This window comes from Felis catus, chromosome F1 (genome assembly GCF_018350175.1).
Source record: "Felis catus isolate Fca126 chromosome F1, F.catus_Fca126_mat1.0, whole genome shotgun sequence".
Lineage (NCBI taxonomy): Eukaryota > Metazoa > Chordata > Mammalia > Carnivora > Felidae > Felis > Felis catus.
In genome coordinates this window covers 9,132,794-9,155,470 of record NC_058384.1, presented here as the reverse complement: position 1 = coordinate 9,155,470, position 22,677 = coordinate 9,132,794, and the positions used below count along the sequence as shown (strand labels likewise).

Genomic DNA, 22,677 nt, shown 5'->3' with positions numbered 1-22,677 from the left:
TCCTCCTCTGGAATCCCAATTATGCATATATTATTGTGTTTAATTGTGTCACTTAGTTCTCTAATTCTCCCCGCATACTCCTGGATTTTTTTATCTCTCTTTTTCTCAGCTTCCTCTTTTTCCATAATTTTATCTTTTAATTCACCTATTCTCTCCTCTGCCTCTTCAATCTGAGCTGTGGTTACCTCCATTTTATTTTGCAGCTCATTTATAGCATTTTTTTAGCTCCTCCTGTTTCTTAGTCTCTTGATCTCTGTAGCAATAGATTCTCTGCTCTCCTCTATCCTTTTTTCAAGCCCAGCATTTAATTTTATGACTATTATTTTAAATTCATTTTCTGTTATATTGCTTAAATCGTTTTTGATCAGTTTGTTAGCTTTCTCTACTTCATGGAGTTTCTTTTGAGGAGAATTCTTCCGTTTTGTAATTTTGGATAGCCCCTGGAGTGGTGCAGAGCTGCAGGGCTCTTCCTCTGTGCTGTCTGGAATAACTTGTGTTGGTGGGCGGGGCTGCAGTCAGACCTGATGTCTGCCCCCAGCCCACCGCTGGGGCCACAGTGAGACTGGTGTGTACCTTATCTTCCCTCTCCCAGGGGCAGGACTCACTGTGGAGTGGTGTGGTCCCTGTCTGGGCTACTTGCACACTGCCAGGCTTGTGGTGCTGCTTCGATGGGATCTGGCGTATAGCTGGGGTCCTCTTCCGTGGGCCTCTTGCCTATGCTTGGCTCCAGAGAGTCCATTTTGCTAGTCTTCTGGTGGTTTTCTGGGTTATTTAGGCAGATGTGGGTGGAGTAAGTGATCAGCAGGAGGCGGTGAGCCCAGTGTCCTCCTACACCGCCATCTTCCCCCTCGATGTTATCTTGAATTTTTTCAATTAAAATATCTTTGAGATAATTTCGTATCAGTACATTCTTAATGAGTTTATAGTATTCCATTGGAAAAACACACCGCTGACTTTCTCATTTCTTTATTCACAAACCTTCTTTCCGATAACATTTCTTTTAAAGGAGAAAAATTATAGAGAATTAATGTGTACATTTCTCATACTGCTTATGTGTACAGTATATTCCTAAATGTTGAACTTCTGGGACAAAGCAATATTAGCCTTATTCTATTGTTTTTAATAGACTACTTAAAAAAAAGTTTTTTCATGTTTATTTATTTTGAGAGAGGGAGGGAGAGACACACACAGAGAGAGAGAACATGCTTGTGGACACATGCATGCAGGAGGGGCAGAGAGAGGGGGAGAGAGAGAATTCCAAGCAGGCACCATGCCAGCAGCACAGTGCTGGCACATGCTATCAGCATGAACCATGAGATCATGACCTGAGCCAAAACCAAGAGTTGGATGCTTTACCAACTGAGCCACCCAGGTGCCCCTGGTCTTTTCCTAGATGCCTCCTTTTCCCATTGTTCCTCTCAACCTTGCTTCTCTTTTCTAAGCATGACTAAGTCCTGTGGATTTTCTCAACATGTCAGCTTCCTTGCTTTAACCCTATCCTAGCTCAAAATAATTTCTTGCTTCTGTTTTGCTATGCCCTTCCTAAGAGGTCCATTTTTCCCTGTTACTTTCATTCTATTGTGGTATAATCACCAGGGAAACTCATAATAACCTAGAGTCTTCTGGAAAAGATTGAATTATGCTTAGTATCATGATTAAAAGGTATATGAATGCTCATTACAATTTAAATATATTTAAATTATATCTAATATATTTTAAAATATGTCAAATATCTGAACTATTTTGTTAAAATATTCCCTGTTTGCCCTCAATATTATGTCATAAACTATTAACTGCATATTTTTCATGATTAAACCTCAGCTTTCCTTCCTTAGGTCCTGGGTACTTGGATAGGATCCACTGTGAGAATCCTAAACAATTGTTATGTTCTTATAGCAGAACCCCAAATGCATTCCTTAGTGGATGATACAACACTTTCTAGTTTTTTGGGGGTTTTCTTGAAGAAAAGTCAACTAGATTTTGAATTTATGACTACAACTTTTAAAATTGTAAACTTTTTTTGTTAGAGCAATTCTGGTATAATAAAACCAAAGGATCTTTTTCTGTAATTACTTAGGAAATAACAACATGTTGATTCAAAGGGAAATACCCCTAACTTAATAAATTTAACCATTAAGAATTGCAGAGCTTTCTGGTTAATGTTTAAAATCTGTCAGTCTGTTAATTTTCTGCTTGACAGATCTTTTTTATATTATTTGGGCATTAGGACTGTTAGGGGCATTAGAATTAAGGGATGTCTCTGATCATCTGCATCTACTCTGAAGATGAGTAACACTTGTGAGGCATAGATCCATGATACATAGGAGAGAGAAATCATCTAACCCAGATGGCAAATGGTTTCACCTCATGTGCCAAATCTAGTAGGGTGGTAATGACTTCTTGGAGTCTTGCCTGAGGCATGATTCTTGGGTCTTTAACTGAACTCTTTAATTTTAATTTTTTCAAAAATATTTATTTATTTTTGAGAGAGAGACAGAGACAGAGTGTGAGTGGGGGAGGGGCAAAGAGAGAGGGAGACGCAGAATCTGAAGCAGGCTCCAGGCTCCGAGCTGTCAGCACAGAGCCTGACATGGGGCTCAGACTCACAGACTGCGAGATCATGACCTGAGCCGAAGTCAGACATTTACCTGGCTGAGCCACCCAGGCACCCCTGGATTCTTTAATTTTAAAGAGTAGCTTGATTAATTAGCTTTATTGTGATTAGTGCTTATGTGATGCACCTTTTTATATTTCTTCTTTTTACTTTTAACTTAAGTGTATATTAATATTTTAGGTGAGATTTTTTGAGAGTGCATGTAGCTAAAAGTTTTCTAGTCAATTTGAAGTCCCTCACATTTTAATCAAGTATTTAGGCCACTTACATTTAATATAACAATCTATATGGTTGCATTTCATTCACTGTCTTTATATTTGTCTTTTGTCTGTCATGCTGTTTTCCTTTTTATCTCTTTCCCTGCCTTCTTAAGGATTAGTTGGATATTTCATTTTATTTCTATCATTGGCTTATTAGCTTTATCTTTTTGTTTTCTCTTTTTACTGTTTTTTCTAGGGTTTACATTATATCTCTTTAATTTATCAGTGTACCTTCATATAATTTTATTCAATTTGAAATGTAATCTGAGACCTTTAAGCAGTATATTTCCATTGTCCCTCCTATTCTTTGTGTTGTTGTTGCCATATTTTTACTTTCATATCAATCATAACTGAAACAATATATTGTTTGTACTTTTAACAGTCAATTGTCTTTCAAAGAAATGTATAAATGAAAAAATATCTCATATTCTTCCCCATATTTAGCATTTCTAGTTCTTTTCAGTCATTTGTATACATCAAAATTTCCATCTGGTGTCATTTTCCTTCTAACTGAATAACTTCCTTTAACATTTCTTATTCTGTAGGTCTGCCAGTGCCAAACCTTTTAGTATTTGATTGCTTGACAATTTTTTTGTTTGTTTATTTTATTTATTTATTTGTTTACTTTTCCCCATATTTGATAAATATTTTCAGTGGATATAGAATTGTAAATTAATAGGATTTTTTGTTTTTGTTTTTGTTTGTTTCTTGCCACACATCAGGATATTTTTCTCTTGTTTTTTGCTTGCATAATTTCTGATGAGAAATTTGTATTAGTTTCCTATAGTTGCTATAAAAAATTACCACAACTTTGTTGACTTAAAACAACACAAATTTATGTTTCTAGAGATCATAAATCCAAACAGATCTTTTGGGTTAAAATTATGGTGTCAGCAGAACTTTGTTCCTTCTGGAGACTCTAAGGTAGAATCTAGTTCCTTGTCTTTTTCAAAATATATTTTTTTAATTTTTTAATTTTTATTTATTTTTGAGAGAAAGACAGAGTGAAAGCAGGGGAAGAACAGAGAGAGAAGGGGACACAGAATCCGAAGCAGGCTCCAGGCTCCAAGCTGTCAGCACAGAGCCTGACGTGGGGCTCGAACTCATAAACCGTGAGATCATGACCTGAGCTGAATTTGGCCACTTAACCGACTGAGCCACCCGGGCGCCCCTTCCTTGTGTTTTTAAAATTCTGGTGGTTTCCCCTATTCCTTGACTCTGGCTTTCCTTGCATCTGTAAAGTCAGGAATGTCTGGTAAAATTTTTTCATGCTGTATCGCTTTGACACCGACTTTCTTCCCTCTCTCTTTCATTTCTAAGTGCTTTGTGGTTACTTTGGGCCAATCTAGATAATACAGGATGACTTTTCTCAGTATTGACATTAATTCCATCTGCAACTGCAATTCCCCCTTGACATGTAACATAACATATTCATAGACTGTGAAGATTAAAATGTAAACATCTTTGGAAAGCCATTATTCTGCCTCGCATAAAGTCTTTAATAATTTTAATTTTTGTTCCTTGATATAAAATGTATTTTCTCCCACTTGTGGCTGTTTTCACCTTCTGTGTTTATTGTTGATTTTTAGGATTTAGGAATTAATGTGCATTTTTGTATACGTATATTTTTATTGCTTGTAGTCAACTGACCTCTTACATCTGGAAATTTATAGTTTTTATCAGATTTGTAAAACATTTGGCCATTACACATTTAGTTACTTTTCTGCCCTGGCTCTCTCCTTTTCTTCCACTATCCCCATTTCACATATGCTATACTATCTACTGTTGTCCCAAGATTCTTAAGTCTTGGTTAGTTTTTTCAATCTTTTCTTCTATATGCTTCAGTTGGAATAGATCCTGTTGTTATGATTTCAAGTTCATTGTTCTTTACTTCTGAAATATCTGATCTCATGTCATTTTCATTTTAAGTGAATTTTCATTTTTAATTCAATTGAATTTTTCATTTCAGATACTGTTATTTTTCTCTCTACAAGTTCCACTTGGTTCTTTCTTTTGTATCTTTAATTATTACATACTAGATATTTGTGTCCTCCAAAATTCATATATTGGAACTCAATGTGTTGGTGTTAAGAGGTGGGGTTTTAAGAGGTGATTATGTTCATGAAGGTAGAGTCCTCATAAATAGGACTAATGCCCTTATAGGAAAAGACATGAAGGAGTTGGCTTCTTTCTCTGTTCTGCACCATGTGAAACTGCACCAAGAAGTTGTTTGTCTGTAAACCAGTAAGAAGGCTCTCACTGGAAACCTATTGTGTTGGCACTCTGGTCTCAGACTTCCAGCCTCCAGAACTGTGACAAATGAATGTTGTTTAAGCTTCCAGTCTGTTACAGCAGTCTGAACAGACTGATACATCCATTTTTCTCCTATGTTGATATTTTTCTTTTAATATTTGAGCATAGTTATAAGAGCTACTTTAATTTTAATGCTTTAGTTTTATTTGCTAGTTCCTCTCTTGACATTCCTGGTTCTGTTTCTATTGACTGATTTATCTTCTGGTAATTGATCACATTTTCTGATACTTGGTTCTAGTAATTTTTTATTATATCCTAGGCATTGTTATGGTCATTGACTGTCTGGATTTTGTGTATTATTTTAAGGAATATCTGGCTTTGTTTGTGTGGACAATTTAAATTACTTGTGTCTCAGTTTGGCCCTTTAAGGCATGTTTTAATGCTTTGCTGACCCAGCAATAGCTGTCCTGACCCAGGTGGTCAACAACAGTTCTCCACTGTAACTCCAGATTTTGAACACCTCTAGGTCCTGTATGAGCTCTGGGAATTATTCAGTTTATAGCTCCTGAATTCTTTCTTTGACATATAGAGCTTCACTCTATACATGTGCCACCTAATACTCAGCAAAACCCCAAAGAGATTCAATACAGTTTTGTGGCCTTCTTTTCTGTAAGGCTGTTTCCTCTCTGACTCTCAGCCCCTTAGCTTTTACCTACTTCAGACTCCCTAAACTCCTAACTGTACTTCCTCAACTTAGGGAGACTGGCTGGCTTATTTGGGTTCTCCTTTCAGGGCCCACAGTCTGGAAATTGCCTTTAGACAGAAATCCAGGAAGATTTTAGGGTTCAGCTAGTTTGTCTACCTTCTTTCATAGATGAGAGCTTCATGCTGCCAGTTGTCAAATATATGAAGACTATTGTTTCATATATTTCATCCAGTTTTCTGGTTGATTACAGCAGGACGTAAGTTTGGTTCTTGTTAAGTCCAGAGGTAGACATCTCTTTCCATTGATTTAAAGTGAATAAGGTTAAAGTCTCTTTTGCCTCATTTGTTATGATATCACAGCATAAGAGGCTGAACTTGCTTCTATCTACAGCTTTTTGGACAATTATTTTTCATTATATTTCCCATCTTTTCTACATTATAACCTTCCTTCCTTGACATCCTGGACTATGAGGCATTTATGTCTTTGCACCTTTTTTCTTGATGTTTGTTGTTTAAGTGTCCTCTTTTTTTTTTTTTTTTAATTTTTTTTTTCAACATTTATTTATTTTTGGGACAGAGAGAGACAGAGCATGAATGGGGGAGGGGCAGAGAGAGAGGGAGACACAGAATTGGAAACAGGCTCCAGGCTCTGAGCCATCAGCCCAGAGCCCGACGCGGGGCTTGAACTCACGGACCGCGAGATCGTGACCTGGCTGAAGTCGGACGCCTAACCGACTGCGCCACCCAGGCGCCCCTTAAGTGTCCTCTTTAGTTCTCTGCTTTTTCATTTGACTGATGTGTGTTCATCAGTCATTTGTCATAGCTCAGCATTTTGCCTCTCCGTTTTCCTTATTAACATCTCTCTCAATAGGTAAATGTTTCACTTAATTTTGCTCATGACTGAATTGGCAGTGTGGCTCTGGGATCAGACTGTGTGCATTTGAATCCTGTCTCTTTCTCTTAGTATTTCTTATATGTTGTACAAGTTATTTAACCACTAATTTCCTTCTTGTAAAATGGGAATAATTGTAGGGCTTTTCTTATAGGGCTTTATTATTGTAGGTTATTATATGCAAAGAATTAGAGGTGCTCCATCGATTAAGCATCCGACTCTTGATTTTGACTTAGGTCATGATCTCACTTCATGGATTCAAGCCCCCTGTCAGTGTGGAGCCTGCTTGAGATTCTGTCTCTTCCTCTCTCTACCCCTCTGTCTCTACCTCTGTCTCCCCCACTCACGTGCACTCTCTCTCAAATAAATAAACTTTAAAAAAATACTTAGAATAGTAATGCCATTATCTGTATTAACATTCCCATTGAACTATCTCTGTAATATTTATATGCATGATTATTAATGGATCTCTCTGCTCGTCTAACATTTTCTTAATAGTTGTCCACCTATGAGCCCCTAACAAAGTACCCAAAATGTTATCTGTTGCTCAAAGTTTGGTTGAAATATTGTAACATTAAATCATGTGACTTTTGTTTCTAAGATTGGAATGCCCTAGCCTTCCTATGGTAATTCATAATTTGTGCATTGTGTTGGCAAGTAAAGTTCGGAGGAAGAGAAAATACATAAAGAAAGATTTTCTGTTTTTCACCTTTTTAGTTTAAGTGGTTTTGTGTCTTGTATTTTGAATGTACAAATTAGAATTAATTGGTATTGCAGTTAATATGGAAAGCTCAGTCTTGAGACATGCATTTGCATATTTTTAGTTAAAGGCTCATAGAAATTTTTGTGTTATCTGAAGGATCCTAATTTAAGTTCAGCTTGTAATTAGTAAAAAGGTATGCCTGATTCATCCTCTTCAAGGTATTTGCTACTTGAAAAAGAAAAAAAAGAGAATTTGCCCCAGATGTGTCTTTTTTTAATGCTGATTACTGAAAGCTTATGAGAGATTTACTTAGAATATAGGTAGAATGCTATGTTGGCTTTGTCTATAATTTTATTTTTAAAATTAGGTGCTATAAGCAATGTTTCCGTTGGAAGTCAATAACTCTTTTTATACTGTATTGTTCACAGAATGCGAAACTCATACATGAACATTATGCTTTCCCATGTCGTTTTCACTTTGGGTTTAAAAAGAAGATTTAGAAAGGAATTTCACTAAGGACCACTTCAATAACTACATGAGACTGGGTGATAATAGCACACGGCTTTCTTATATTTTAGGTTTGGCCAGAAGCCACATATATCAAATTTTTGAACTATACATCATTTACTATAGTGTGTTTGTTTCTTGAATTTTTACAGCAATCACCTATTCATTATGTTTATACACTCATATTTCTAGGGACACAAATGGTATGTATTTTTATGCACAAAGTAGGAATAACCCTCAGTATTAACTCAAAGTTGGCTGTGAATTATTGCAAAGGCCAAGTTGTAACTTTATACTCTGTAGATATTTGCTTTCTTCCTCTCAGGAGTATTCCACAGCATTTGTTTTATTATCCTGAGAACAATTTGCAACATCAAGGAAGGAAGGCATTGAGAGTTCGTTATTTCCTTTGCTATCTGAGGAAAGAAGTTCTGATATTCATTCGCTGTCTGACCTATATAAGCTGCCTAAATTTACTTGACTTTCAGCTCATTGTCAAAAGGATCGGTGTCTCAAAAATCTCAAAACCAAAGTAATATATCTACAATTAAATGACAACTTTAAATGACTCAAAAGAAAGGCACCGCATCTGTCTAAAAAATAACCCATACTGGCTGCACTTAAAAGCAACTGAAATGCACATTCATAGCTAATTATAAACAAAAACTAGTTAACACTTTAAATAAAAGGAAAAATAGCAAAAAGATTTAGAGCCTAGACAAGCAGATGAAAGGGTTCTAAGTTGCCTTCCATCTGATATTACTCAAATGCAACTCTGTCTCCAATTACCTGGGAATATGTGGTATTCCCTCATGAAAGCTCCAGATCAGAAAGGGCGTCCGTTCCGTGCCTCTGCTTACTCAGAGTCATTTGGAACAAGTTCAGCAGAAATATTTAACATTGCAAAAGAGTCTGGAGCCAGACAAGTGACTACAGACACTAATCACTGGGTCAAAATAGTAACTTAGTAGGACAACAAACACCAGAAAATATTTGTGGAAGCAGAGATTTGGGGGAGGAAGTATCAATGCTGTTGGAGAAGAGATCACTGAATGCCAAAGTGCTCAAACAGAATCACTGAAACATTTTTTTTAAGTAGTTTCATGTTTAGGGACATAGGAATGTCCATGCCAATGGTCTCTGGCAGAATTGGACCTGAAAGGTAATCTTATGCCCTAGCCTTAAAATAAATAAGTAGGGGGCAGGTGAAACTAACCAACTAAATAAATAAAGACTGCCTCCTAAAAAGTTCAGTGTTTCTTTTATTACATGGTTTTAACCACAAGCTTTGTCTGCCTCAAATTACAAATTTCTAGCTTTTGAGATTTGGGGGACAAGGGGAAACCATCCCTACAAGAGTTGCAATAGTTTTATGAATATCTAATACCCAGTTTGCCCCTGAAGTGCACAGTTGATTGATCAGCTCATATAAGGTCCATTCGTTTCTACATGTTTCGATTTTAGGTCTGTGAGTTACTAATATTCTCTGAAGATTGTGTCAGTACAAACCACTTTTTATTTTGCCTTCCTTCTTAAACTACATTGTACTTTTTCTTCCTTCTAGTATCAGTACAGGATTGATTGTTTTATTTCACCATTCTGATTTTCTTCTCCCCACTTTAAACTCTGTTCCCAGTACCTCCAGTCTCAGAACATTTTCTTGGCTGTGGAACCCAGACATCAAGATAGGAATGGTTACCCGTAGTATATTAGAGTAAAACATGTATGCTTTAGAGGAATACTGCAAACTTTGAAAATATCTTATCTTTTGAATTTCTGTAGTTTTTCCCTAAATTCACAAAAGGTACTGTTTTCCCCCCATACGGCAATTTTATTTACTACTGTACCTCCACAAAAAGGACTGAGAAACTGTTAGCCTCTGCTTATACTCTAAGTATTAGGAGCCTGTGAAAACAACAACACATACAAATTAAGTAGAAATAAAAAACAAGAAAAGATATTAAATATAGAGTTGTTTTTTGTTTTTTTGTAAAGGGGTTTGAGCCTCCTGTGATATGTCTTGGCCCATAACTTCTTTATATTGTTATAAGGGGGCACTCTCATTTTAGCAATAAATAAGCCTCATTCTGAATCTGGGTTCTATGTAGAAGGATTAAGAAGATATTTGGTGCTCCTCCAATGGAGAAGTTTTTACAATTTGAAAGTAACATATCCCAGTCCTTTTTTTTTTTTTTTTTTATAGTCACGGTAATGTGGAGAGGAAAAGAAAGACAGAAAAATTATTACCTATGCAGCAGGTGGTTTACGCATTATTTTATGCATAATAAGGAAATTATTACCCTGTTATAATGATAAAGAAAAGTTACTAAACCCATGTGATTAGTAAGGTTATTAAAATCTAACACAACTTAGTGGCTGGTATAGAATTCATGCATAGGTCTGCCTGATTCTGAATGTCATGTCCTAAACCGAAACACTGACCCTGATGAGATATGAAAATGAGTTTGAGTGGTAAGAACCTTGCCAAGGAACTGTAACTCTTTCATGCACCATGTGGGAGAGGCAGGTCCTAGGGATCTGAGGCCAAGAGTGCCCTGGGTTGGTGGTGTCCATTAGGAGTCACGCCAATTCCTCCATCAAAGGTGGTCAAGGCTTCCTGGCAATAGAGGTACAGGGAGCCTCAGGTGATTGGATGACAATACGAAGGTCACTCTAAACCAAGCCATGGACCTGTTTGCCTATTTTAATGCTTTTTTAAACTTTTCTGTAGTTACCATTATCATGAATGACTAGAAGGCCACCATTCTCATTTGACATATGAAAAAAAGAAATAAGCTATGTGCTATAAAGAATGGGAAAATTTGGGGTCCCTGAGTGGCTCAGTCAGTTGAGCATCTGACTTCGGCTCAGGTCATGATCTCACAGTTCATGAATTTGAGCCCCGGGTCGGGCTCTGTGCTGACAGCTCAGAACCTGGAGCCTGCTTCGAATTCTGTGTCTCCCTTTCTGTCTGCCCCTCCCAGATCATGCAGGCTCTCTTTCACTCTCAAAACCAATTGTTTTTTAAAGTTAAAAAACAAAGAATTGGAAACTCAGTCATCCTTTAAATAGAAAATTGGAACCTTTTATAACTCTTATCAAGAAAAATTTGCATACTTAATTGATAAAGGTTTATTGACACTATCTTGTAAATATATAGGAAACGTGCTAAAAGTAACAGTGGCATTCAAAACTAGTCACAAAGCCATCTGTGCCATTAGAAGTGAACTAAAAACAGTATTTGTATTTTTGAAAATATAGCTCAGGGAATGAAATAATTAGCAATAAGATGTTGAAATGGTTTATAGAAAATAATCTTATTTCTATGTCACCTTCAGCTTTTACTAGAAAAGTTATTTATATAACACAGATGGCCACTGCCTGTCAGAAGCTTCTACTCAGATGGAAAAACACAGTCTTTAAGATTTCGGTCCCTGGATGGGACTAGCTTGAATACCTCCTACATGAATGGCAGTGTTATTTTGTTGCTAAAAGATATCCTAATTTTCTCTAACTTAATTACATTTTATTTTACTTTGGTAGATTTCATACTCATTAACTAAAGAAACAGAATCCTGCGTGTGTCACTAAGTTAACATCGTAAGTGTGTTTCAAAGAATCACAACAGCAAAATGTTGATGGAGTGTTTATACAAGCAGCTTGTTGGAAAATGGTGTTTCACTGTTCCCAGAAAACTGAATTACACCCCAACTTTTCAGAAAGTTTTTGTTTCTAAGATTGCCATACAAAGGAAAATCTGTCTAGTTCACTGAATTGTTGACTCTACATCAAGAGTTGAAATGTGTACTCTAATGCACTTGCTTTGATCTCTCATTTGACTGTTTATCAAAGCTGATTACACTCTGAATACACAAATCCTCTTAGCTTCAAAATCATGTAAAGATAATGGATAATAGAGCATTTTTAAGTATTCTCCGCTCTTCCAATTTGGTTTTATGATTGTAATACAGCTATTAGGTTTGGGAGGAGGGTCTGTTTTTATGTTTAGTTCCCTTGGTAAGATCCAATCTTTTGCCACATTGAATTAGAGTGTTTTTTTTTTTTAAGCCAAACTTGCTCATGCAGTGAAGCAAGAACTGTTTTAGTACACATCAAAAGGAATCATTATGAACATATGAAACTCACTTCACTCTACTCACCACAATTTAGGGGCTTACACTTTTTGAAAAGCTGTAACTATGTGCTTTCTTTATCTTCATATAAGTTGAAACCTAATAAAATAGCTTTTGATGTATTCAATTAAAGATAATTATATATCACCTTACAAATTTCAAGAGCTTAAAATCCAACATTTTCAAAGAACATTTATTTAGTCCCTGCTAATTATTGGAGGCACTATGTTAAATATTTTATATATGTCAACAGATTAATCTATTTGCCTAAGATTACGTAGCTAATTTTAATGGTAGAATCAGGAATAGAACACAGATCTCTCGCACTCATTCCAGCATGTTTTAAATTTCATAAGAAGTTTACTTGATTCTTCTAACATAATCCAGAAATTTTCTTCCAACCTCACTCTTAATCTCTGTATTTTTTAAAAAAGGAAAAAAATATATATACATATGAGGGCAATTGGAAGAATGTCCTTTCTGAAAATGGCACACATTGTGCTACTTTTTTGTTTTCCCTTATACTCTATATTGTTCTAGAATTGCTTCTTGAAGCACACCGTCTTTAAGCTAGGCAGCCCAGAGAAGATCTTATAAGACAATGTATTCACGTTGGAACCTTTTCAAAGTAAAATCATGGAGCATTTATTCTATTTTTTAATATGGCTAACAATTGACCTGTAAGTTCATGTAAACAATCTAAAGTACAAAAATGTAAAGGAGAAAACAATGCTCTCTGCTGCCAGGTCAAATGATCCCTGCTAAATTCGACAATCTTGGCCACGAGTGGCAGCATGCCCCTGAATTATGGCTTTAAAGATACTGTACAGACCTTTGAACAAACACTATCTTGAGGTTGTAAAACATTAACCAGCCCAAGCTGGATTATTGTGTTTTAAGTAGTGATAGAGACGCTTTGACAATTCTCAAGTGACCATGGGTTTGATTTCATGCACAGTTCCAATTTTTTATAATCAACTTGCCCTCCTCCACTTTTCTCCTCATTTCTCCAGATGGTCACAAGTGTGACCCAAAAGACAACTTCTTTCACTAGTTCTAGGGGTTTTTTTATTAACTGATTTTTTTAACTTTTTGTCCTGTTGCTTAGTGATTTTCAAAGTGTGTGTGACAACCATTAGTGATGCATGAAATCAACTTAGTGGGTGACAACTACACTTTGAAACTACACTACACTACACTAAACTGCACTATTCTAGTAGAATAGTCTAAAAATATTAGCATCACATGAAGAGTATTTTTTAAACTTTAGGTTCAGTGTGTGTGCACGTGCGTGTATGTAGAGTAATACATCATGCTTGCTGGTCGAAAAATGTAAAAGTCACTGCCACACATGTTTTATGTAATGAAGTTCCTATGTTTTTTCAAATAATTTCAAATAATGATATAATCACCTTCTCAAATTTGATCTTTGGGTTTGTCAGTCTACCATTTGTGTTTAGACAAAAATGCTAGCAAATAAATGAGTACACCATTGCCTCCCTACTTTCATTCGTAGAAAATATTAGTATCTCATCCTGTACTTCTGTAGAAATAATCTGTGTATCTGTTCATTTGTGGTCTGGTACGGAGAGCACTAGTCAAGAAGGTCACAACCATTTCTATTTAGTTTCTTGACTTGGTTTTTCTACCTTTGCTTGAGAGAATTATTTCCAAGTAATTATTGGCATTAAAATCCTAATTTAAACAAATTAATGTGACAAACACATTTAATGTGATTATGAAATTAGCCACTGTTTTGTTTTCTCAGGTGAATGTGACTGACTTAAAGAAATTAACTTAGAAAAAAGGGAATTACTTAGAATTTAAAAATTTTAATTTACATATATTTATGTGTTGATACATAGGTAAAGAAAATTAAATGTAATCTACTTAATCATATTAATCGATTTAAAATAAACTTTCAGGAATATATTAGAATTAACAATTAGTAATGGATTAAAATATATTTCATATTACTTGGATCGTATTTTGCTTAAGATAGTGTAACTATCATTTATCTCATTTCTTTTTCTATTTTTGCATTTGCAGCTAAAATTGACCAAGAGGCAGAGGAGAATTCACTGACAGAGACTCATAAATGGTGAGAAATTACTTCCTTTGATATACAAATTTCTTTTCAGAATAAGTTTATTAAATACTTAGTATGTTTTTATCTCAAGGAACCAATTATTAGCTCAGTTTTTATTTTCAAGCATAAGAGAAAAAGAAAGTAATAGTTTACCTAAATATGATTGAATTTCAGAATTTTATTTTTTGGACTCTAGTTTCTGTATGAATCTGTTAAGTATCAAATTATTGTGAATAGCTTAGCACTTTCTTTGAATGAGATTTAGGACTGTGGAAGTACAAGAGAAAGGAAGATAGCAGGAACCTGTTTCAAGAAAGAAGGTAAGAGTTGATTATAGGAAACTATTGAGTTTCCACGTTAAAAAGTAGAGCCTAAGTAGGAAGTTGGGAACTTCCTGTGCATAAACTTTTACTTTCAGAATGGAGATTTCAGAATCATGAGTGAGTAAGCATAGAAAAGTAGCTCACAAATATCTTGGCTTCTCTGCCTCAATTTTCCCCTTTTCTCTTTTCTCTCTGTATTAGTCAGTGTTTTCCAGAAAACAGACAGGGGTGTGTGTGTGTGTGTGTGTGTGTGTGTGTGTGCATGTGTGCGCAAATGTGTGTGCAGGGAGAGAGAGAGAGAGAGATTAAGGAATTGGCCCATAACAGAGTGGTAATTACTGGTAGTAGTTAATGTTATAACCTTGAGTCTGAGAGCATTTTGGAGGCAGAATTCCAGAATGTCTTCGTACTAGGGTAGCCACTTTTCTTAAGACCTTCGACTGATTGAATTAGGCCCATCCACATTATGGAGGATAACCTGCTTTCTCCAAGTCTACTGATTTAAATGTTAATCACATCCTTTTTTTAAATTTTTTAGTGTTTGTTTATTTTTGAGGGCGATAGAGAGCGAGCGCAGGAGAGGGGCAGAGAGAGAGAGGGAGACAGAATCTGGAGCAGACTCTGAGCTGTCAGCACAGAGCCCAATGTGGGCCTCGAACTCACAAACCACGAGATCATGACCTGAGACAAAATCAGATGCTTAACCAACTGAGCCACCCAGGTGCCGCTAAATGTTATTCACATCTTAAAAGTACAGTAAAACCTTTGTTTGTGAACATAATTCATTCCAGAAACATGCTTGTAATCCAAAGCACTTGTATATCAAAACAAATTTCCCCATAAGAAATAATGGAAACTCAGATGATTCATTCTACAACCCAAAAATATTCATATAAAAATTAATAAATCTACCAATGACTACTTTGAAATTATCTGTCAATAATTACTTTGAATATAAAAGGACTAAACACTCTAGTCAAAAGACATAGGGTGACAGAATGGTTAAAAAAGCAAGACCCATTTCAGACCTAAAGACAGATTGAAAATGAAGGGGTAAAAAAGTACTTATCATGCAATAGAAGTGAAAAGAAAGCCAGGGTAGCAATACTTCTACTGGACAAAATAGACTTTAAAACAAAGACTGTAACAGGAGAGAAAGGAAGGACAATATGTAATAATAAAGGGGGAAATACAACAAGAAAATAATAATTGTAAATATGTATGCACCCAACATGATAGCACCCAAATAACATAAAGCAACCAATGGCAAACATAAAGGAAGTAATTGATAGTAGTTCAATAATAGTAGAGGACATTAACACCCCAGTTATGACAATGGACAGATCACACAAACAAAATCTATAAGGAAACAGTGGCTTTGAAAGACATCTTGGACCAATTGGATCTAACAGATATATTCAGAATATTCCATCCTAAAACTGCAGAATATACATTCTTTTCAAGTGCACATGGAACATTCTCCAGAATAGATCACATATTAGGCCACAGAACAAGTCTCCACAAATTCAAAAACATTGAAGTCATAAATTGCATATTTTCTGACCGTAACAATATGAAAGTAGAAATGAACCACAAGAAAAAATCTGGAAAAACCACAAATACATGGAGGTTAAATAACAATGAATGGGTCATCCAGGAAATAAAAGAAAAAAATTAAAAAGTACATGAAAACAAATGAAAATGAATACACAATGGGGCAAAAGCTGGTCTAAGAGGTAAGTTTAGAGCAATACATGCCCACTTCAAGAAGCAAGAAAAATATCAACCAACCTAATCTTACATCTAAAGGAGCTAAAAAAAGAGCAAACAAAACCCAAACCAGTAGAAAGAAGGAAATAGTGGTGATTAGAGTAGAAATAAATTAAATAGAAAGTGAAACAACAACAATAGAACAGCTCAATGAAAGCAGGAGCTTGTTCTTTGAAAAGATAAAATTTATAAACCTTTAGCAGATTCATCAACAGAAACAGAAAGGGGGGGATTTGAAACAACGAAATCAGAAATTAAAGGAGAAATAATAACTGATACCATAGAAATACAAAGAATTGTAAGAGAGTATTACTGAAAATTATATGCCAACAAATTGGACAAACTAGAAGAAATGGATAAATTCCAGAACCACATAAACTACCAAAACTGAAGCAGGAAGAAGTAGAAAATTTGAACAGACTAATTACCAGCAACAAAATTGAATCAGTAATCAAAAAACTTTCAATGAACAAAAGTTCAGGACCGGATGGCTTCACAGGTGAATTCTACCAAACATCAACCAAACATTTAAAGGAGAGTTAATACCTATTCTTCTCAAACCGTTTCAAAAATTGAAGAGGAAGGAAAGCATCCAAGTTCATTCTATGAGGCCAGCATTACCCTTATGCCAAAACTAGATAAAGACACAAGAAAAGAGAATTAGAGACCCATATGTCTGATGAACCTAGATGCAAAAATCCTCAATAAAATTTTAACAAAAATAAAAGGATTGTTGACTCACCATAGTGTACGGAGAAACTAACATAACATTGTATACCAACTATACTGGAATTAAAAAAAAAAGTCAAGTCCTTAAATTATGACAAACAGAAATTTCAGTCAGATGCATGGAAGAAAAACTGCCCAATGACCAAATTGTTAGTCAAAGAGCCATCTTTTATAATTAAACAATTCTGAAACTCGAAAATAAAAATAATCATATGAAACATTTCTCAAAGAAATAAATAAAGATTTTTGTAGCAGTCTTACGTGACCAGGTCAGCAATTAATAGTAATTCTATTCAGGAAGGCAGTGTAACCCGGGCCTGATGACCTTGGAGACCAAATCCTGCCTTTCATGTGTTAGCTCTGTGATTTCAGGCCAGTACTATAACCCCAGGATAACAGTACCCACTCTGTAGGTGAGAATTTAGTTAATATTTGCCAGATGCCAAGATTTTAGCAAATGATCAGATGTTAATTGCTATATTGTATTCACATTATTATCTTAATTAGAGATTAGAAAAAGTTTGGTGGTAGTAATAGAAACAGACAGATTTCAGACTTAGGCCAGATATTTATTTGTTTGATTCACTGTCTCCATTGGATCAGACACTGGGCAGCTTCGCATGGTCATGGAACAAGATTTTGGTATCACGTGTATCTGCACTTGCTCCATCCTTCTGCCACTGTGACTTCAAGGATTTACCATAATTTTACATCTTTGTCCTTACCTGAAAGAAGAGAAATAATATGTAGATAAGTGGGTAAGTGGGTGGAGATATTTCAAAATAATTAAATGAGTTATGTATAGAGCCCCTGCCTCATATAGATTTTTTTTAAATTTTTTTAATGTTTATTTATTTTTGAGAGAGGGAGAGACAGAGCGTGAACAGGAGAGGAGTAGAGAGATAGGGAGACCGAATCAGAAGCAGGCCCCAGGTTTCGAGCTCTCAGCACAGAGCCCGACATGGGGCTTGAACTCACAAGCCATGAGATCATGAACTGAGCCAAAGTCGGACGCTTAACCGACTGAGCCACGCAGGTGCCCCTGATATAGATTTTTTAAATCCTCTTGTATTTAACAAAATTCTTGAGCTTAGGAGACTGACTTCTAGAATGAACTCTCTTCCCAACAAACAAACATTTAGCTGGAGAAAATTATGTAAAACAATCATTTGGCGTTATTAGGAAATGTTCTAAGGGCACCCAGCAAATGGAGAATCATTCATTCGAAGCAGTCTACTAGATCTGTGACATTTGAGCCACACATCAATTATATCTTATGGAAACTACTCTCGAAGCTCTAACCCAGGCAGGTGCCCTCTCTCTCGCTCCCACTCTGTTATTTCACCCTTTATCAGCAGACTGCCAGCGCTACTCATCCCACCAGCTGCAGCTTCCTACAGAAGTTCTATCCTAGACTATGGTGTCGAGACAAGGGGGCTCCCTTTCTCAACCCAGGCCCCTTTTGCAGGGTATAAGCTCTCCCCCAGAAGTGGCAGATTAAGAATATTTGGCCCCCAATTTTTTGTCCCAGCTTATTATTAGGGTAAGGGTTCTACATACACCAAGAAGTGCAAGCCAAGGAGACTAGGGGCTATCCAGTTCCTGCTTGTAGAGCAAAAGTCTCACTTTGGGACAAGTGGGCCACTGCCCCACCTCTAGTTTTAGCTCTTGTGCAGAGACACGGACATCCTACCCAGAGGTCTGCAGGTCTGCCTGAGAGGACTTACTTTTTTCGGAACAGAGGAGAATTCCATGCCTAAATGTTTGTTGAAAACAATGGAGGTCTTCGTGTAAAGCAGTTAAGAGGGCAGTCACAGCTCCGGGATTCAAGGAACAAAATGGTCAAGCAATCAGAAGTTTCACAGAAAGAACCAGAGAAGAAGTATTCTTCCGGGATCACAGTCTACCCTAGGGTTTGGAAAGGCTGTGCATAAGTTTACTAGGCTGCACTTACTCATGAGCCATCAGACCAGGATGTGGAGCAGACTTGGAAACATTCCCCAGGATGCATACAGATCCACCAGCAAATGATATAAGCCTGCCTGGCACTAAGAGCTTCAGCACCATCTCTGACCAGTCATTTGCTGAACAATAGCTATTCTAACCCAGGGGCAGCTTTGAGGATGCTATGTTTAAAATAAAATCTCACATATGCCTGGCAATCTGGAAGAACACCAGCCTCAGCTCAGTTCACTGCTTTTCTTAGAACTGTGTATGTGAGTAGGCAGAAGCATTTCTTCCCGATGTGATGAAGGGGTTTCAATTAAGCCAAGCCGGCTGGCTCCTCTCCCACAGCTGAGGGAATGGTGGATTTGACCCAGATTCTGGAGTCCTGGGTCTCCTTCCCAGCTATGAGGCCTTGACCATTTTGTAAACCACCCCATTCCCACCTCTGGCAGTAATCACCAAATGCTCTTTCTACCAGTGTAAACTTCTTGGGAACCCAAGGCCTCAGGTGTTTACAGTTTCTCTTTGTGCTTGAGTTGGCCAGAAACCCCTCCATCTAACCCACCCCCACTTCACACACACACACACACACACACACACACACACACACACACACACTTTAAGGTGAAATGCCAACTCTTCTCACTCTCTGCTCTCTGCGAGTTGCCTCAGCAAGGCCCCTAGAGGAGAGCCACAAATGTGTATTTGGACAGATAGCTTCTCAGTCTCCCATTTCTCCCATCACCCCTTTATTTTCTGTTTATTATAGGTTATTATTATGTTCTATGTGTCATATTATTAAGCCGGATGTAATCCATTTTGGAGGTAAGATGATATATAAACACACTGATCCTACTTGGCCTACCTATTTAAATCCCAGCAAAGCTGAACTTCTTCATTTTCCTGAACTCGAGGCAGCAAAGACACAGGTTGTACGAATATGTTGAACGCATCTTAATCAAAGGAATTTTCTTGTGAGGTCATGGTTTTATCTCAGTGTTGCTGTAACAACTCAAGACGTTTGAGTTTTCCTTTGTACCCTATCATAAGCGGCCCAGTGACAAATCTATGTGCTTTCCTTTTTAGCACTAGTTGAGAGTCATTTACAGGTAATTGTGACAGCTGGGTCACACTATAAATGTCTCACAGAACATAGCGTGATGGAACCCTTCTGTTTCGCAAAGTTTTTGAGGTAATTTAGCATTCCATGCTCTCCCCACAGTTGCTATGAAAGAAGGCAAGCCAGTTCGGTGGACAGGGCCCGGACAGCTCTACCTTAGAATTGCAATTGGAAAAACCACAGAGTGGTTGGGGCTTAGCTTCCTTGTTTGTAAAAGGCATATAACCTCATCCTTTCTCCTATCTTCCAAGGCTGTAGGAACAGAATACCTTGCTTGTGTTTTGCAGTCTAAAAAATTTCCTCAAATGAGGCGAGTAAGAGGCCTTTACTAGAAAAGTATATTCATGAAAATGTTTTGTAAATTACACAAACTCAAGTTATCAGCATGCTTTGAAAGGAATTATATACGAATTCATCTCTATATTTGAGTGCTTACAAAGAAAAAAAAGTCTTGGCTTTTAGTTTAAAATGGATAAGTGAACTTTTATCAAGATACTAATTAGAACTTTTTTCTATAGTGGAATCTTATGGATTTTTTAGGTCATTTTATGATTTCCTAACTAAATAAAAATATTCAAAAGAAACAATGGTTATATATTTTTGAAGAAAATCAGATTTTTTTTTTCATGTTCCATTTGCTAGCGTGATAGTTTTACATGCTAATTTTGTCTGTTTGCCACACATTTTTACTATTAATCTGAGAAGTGGGACTTTATGTTCCAATTTCACATGAACACAAATGTATAGTTTTTGGATAGTGAATAGTTTAACTGAACTCTTCAGTTCTCCCAGAAAGTGAGACAGCTGAGCAGATGATCTTGAACCTTACCCAAAACCCAAACACAAATCGGATGAACATATTCTCATCTTCAGATGACTTCCCTGGGCAAGCCAAGCTATCATATTGCATTACAAGATGGATTTCAGCAGACTCTTGTTAAGGTTGCTTGCGTACACACAGTATGTGTTTATTTCAGCTTCTGCTTTTATTTTATTTTTAATTAACATAAGTGGCTTTCTTTAATTGTGGAAAAAATATCACCAGACCAAATATGTTGTTTTTATTTGCCCACAGAATTACTCAGTGTCTGTCTCAGCTCATTAGCAGGGAATGTAGAGATGCTGAATTTGTCTAATAAGTGGCCATTCCTTCATATTTCTATTTAAAGAATAAGGAGAGTTGGAATTATAAAATTGGCTTCTGATACTCAGAGATACTTATTTTTAAATTGTGGCTAACTTCAAATTTTTCTTAGATTTCTTCTATTAATTCCACTGGTAAAAGACGTATTTTGTGGTGAAAGTGGCTTTTGAAAGAGAAAAAGAACAGATTTTTGAAGCAGTTTGTTTCAGCTATCAGTTCCTTTAGTTTCACTAAATTTATTATTCCATCATCATAAATAAGCAGATGGAAATGGCTAAAAGTAAAATTTGAATTATAACTATTACATTAGATAATTAATCTTTGTCAGTTAATTCACATGATGTTCTAGATAAAGGAAATCAAGCTGAGAAAGGCATAATTAACTTGTGGCACCTTTTATGAATAATGGAAAACTAAGTAATTTGTTTGCACCATTTCTTCATTTTAAAAGAACTGTTTCATTATTCCAGGAAGTTTGTGATTTTTCTTACATTCATTTCAAGATGTTTGTCTTTTCCAACAGGACATATATCCCACTGAAATTTTTTGTAAAGCTCTGTTTTAAAAATTGTTTCAGAATGAAAGTCTCCCTTCCTACCCCCACGAGCTAAAGACAAGAGAAAGAGTAGAATGTAGCTAATCTTATCATAAGTGAGACAACGGTAAATTTGTGAAGTAGAGAAGCAGTGATACAACCATACTTACAGAATTAGTAAATTAATCTGCTTTATTTGGTACTATGATGTGACGAAGAATGATTGTATAGTTTTAACACACACTTAATGTACCTCATACTACCAATCTTTTTTTTTTTTTTAACTTTTAAACAGAATACCCTAGTTCTCCTCCATCCCCCATTATATATAAACAAAAACAAAGGAACTCGCAAACAACCAGTGATAAAAGGTGAGAAACAGTAGGGGAAGAAAGCACATTTGTGAAAGAATTTAAAATCACATGTTTAAAAAAATAAATACTATTTCTGCATGTAATATTGCTTGAGTGGTATTTTACCAAAGCCAAGATTGCATAACAAACGAGTTGAAATGGAAAATTAATCTTTCGTGCAAAATAAAGGCAAAATGAAGGAAAGAAAGAAAAGGAATGTTGGTTCCAATTGCTTCATATAGTATGTAACTGTTCATTTGTCATGGGAGAGAAAATATTTAATCAGTCCTGAAATGATGCACACACACTTTATCATGTTTAGTGACTTTTAGAGTGTCAGTTTGTAAAGTGTTTATCCAAGGAATGGACTTCTGGCACATGGATAAAATGAAAAGTGAAATGTTTAGTTCACAATAGGCATATTTTCCAGAATCTTTCTGAGTAACTATCCGGACATGAATAGAAAGACTACAGGTCTGTGTTTATCTGGCTTATGCTGGCAGACCAGGCAGGCTCCAGCCTGGTGTTAAAACTGAAGTGACACGGAATGTCTTTGCAAAAACCCCCAAACAATTACATCATTCTCTTGACAATATCGAT

General features: G+C 36.2%; 1 protein-coding gene across 1 annotated transcript in view; it reads left to right on the top strand.

Annotated features, from left to right (window-relative positions):
- The window catches only part of FMN2 (formin 2), a 492,613-nt gene that overhangs the window by 404,737 nt on the left and 65,199 nt on the right, over positions 1-22,677 (top strand). Inside the window, exon 20 of the mRNA XM_045048716.1 lies at positions 14,117-14,168. Within this exon, the coding sequence (XP_044904651.1) occupies positions 14,117-14,168 (52 nt within the window). The remainder of the gene's footprint in view (positions 1-14,116; positions 14,169-22,677) is intronic.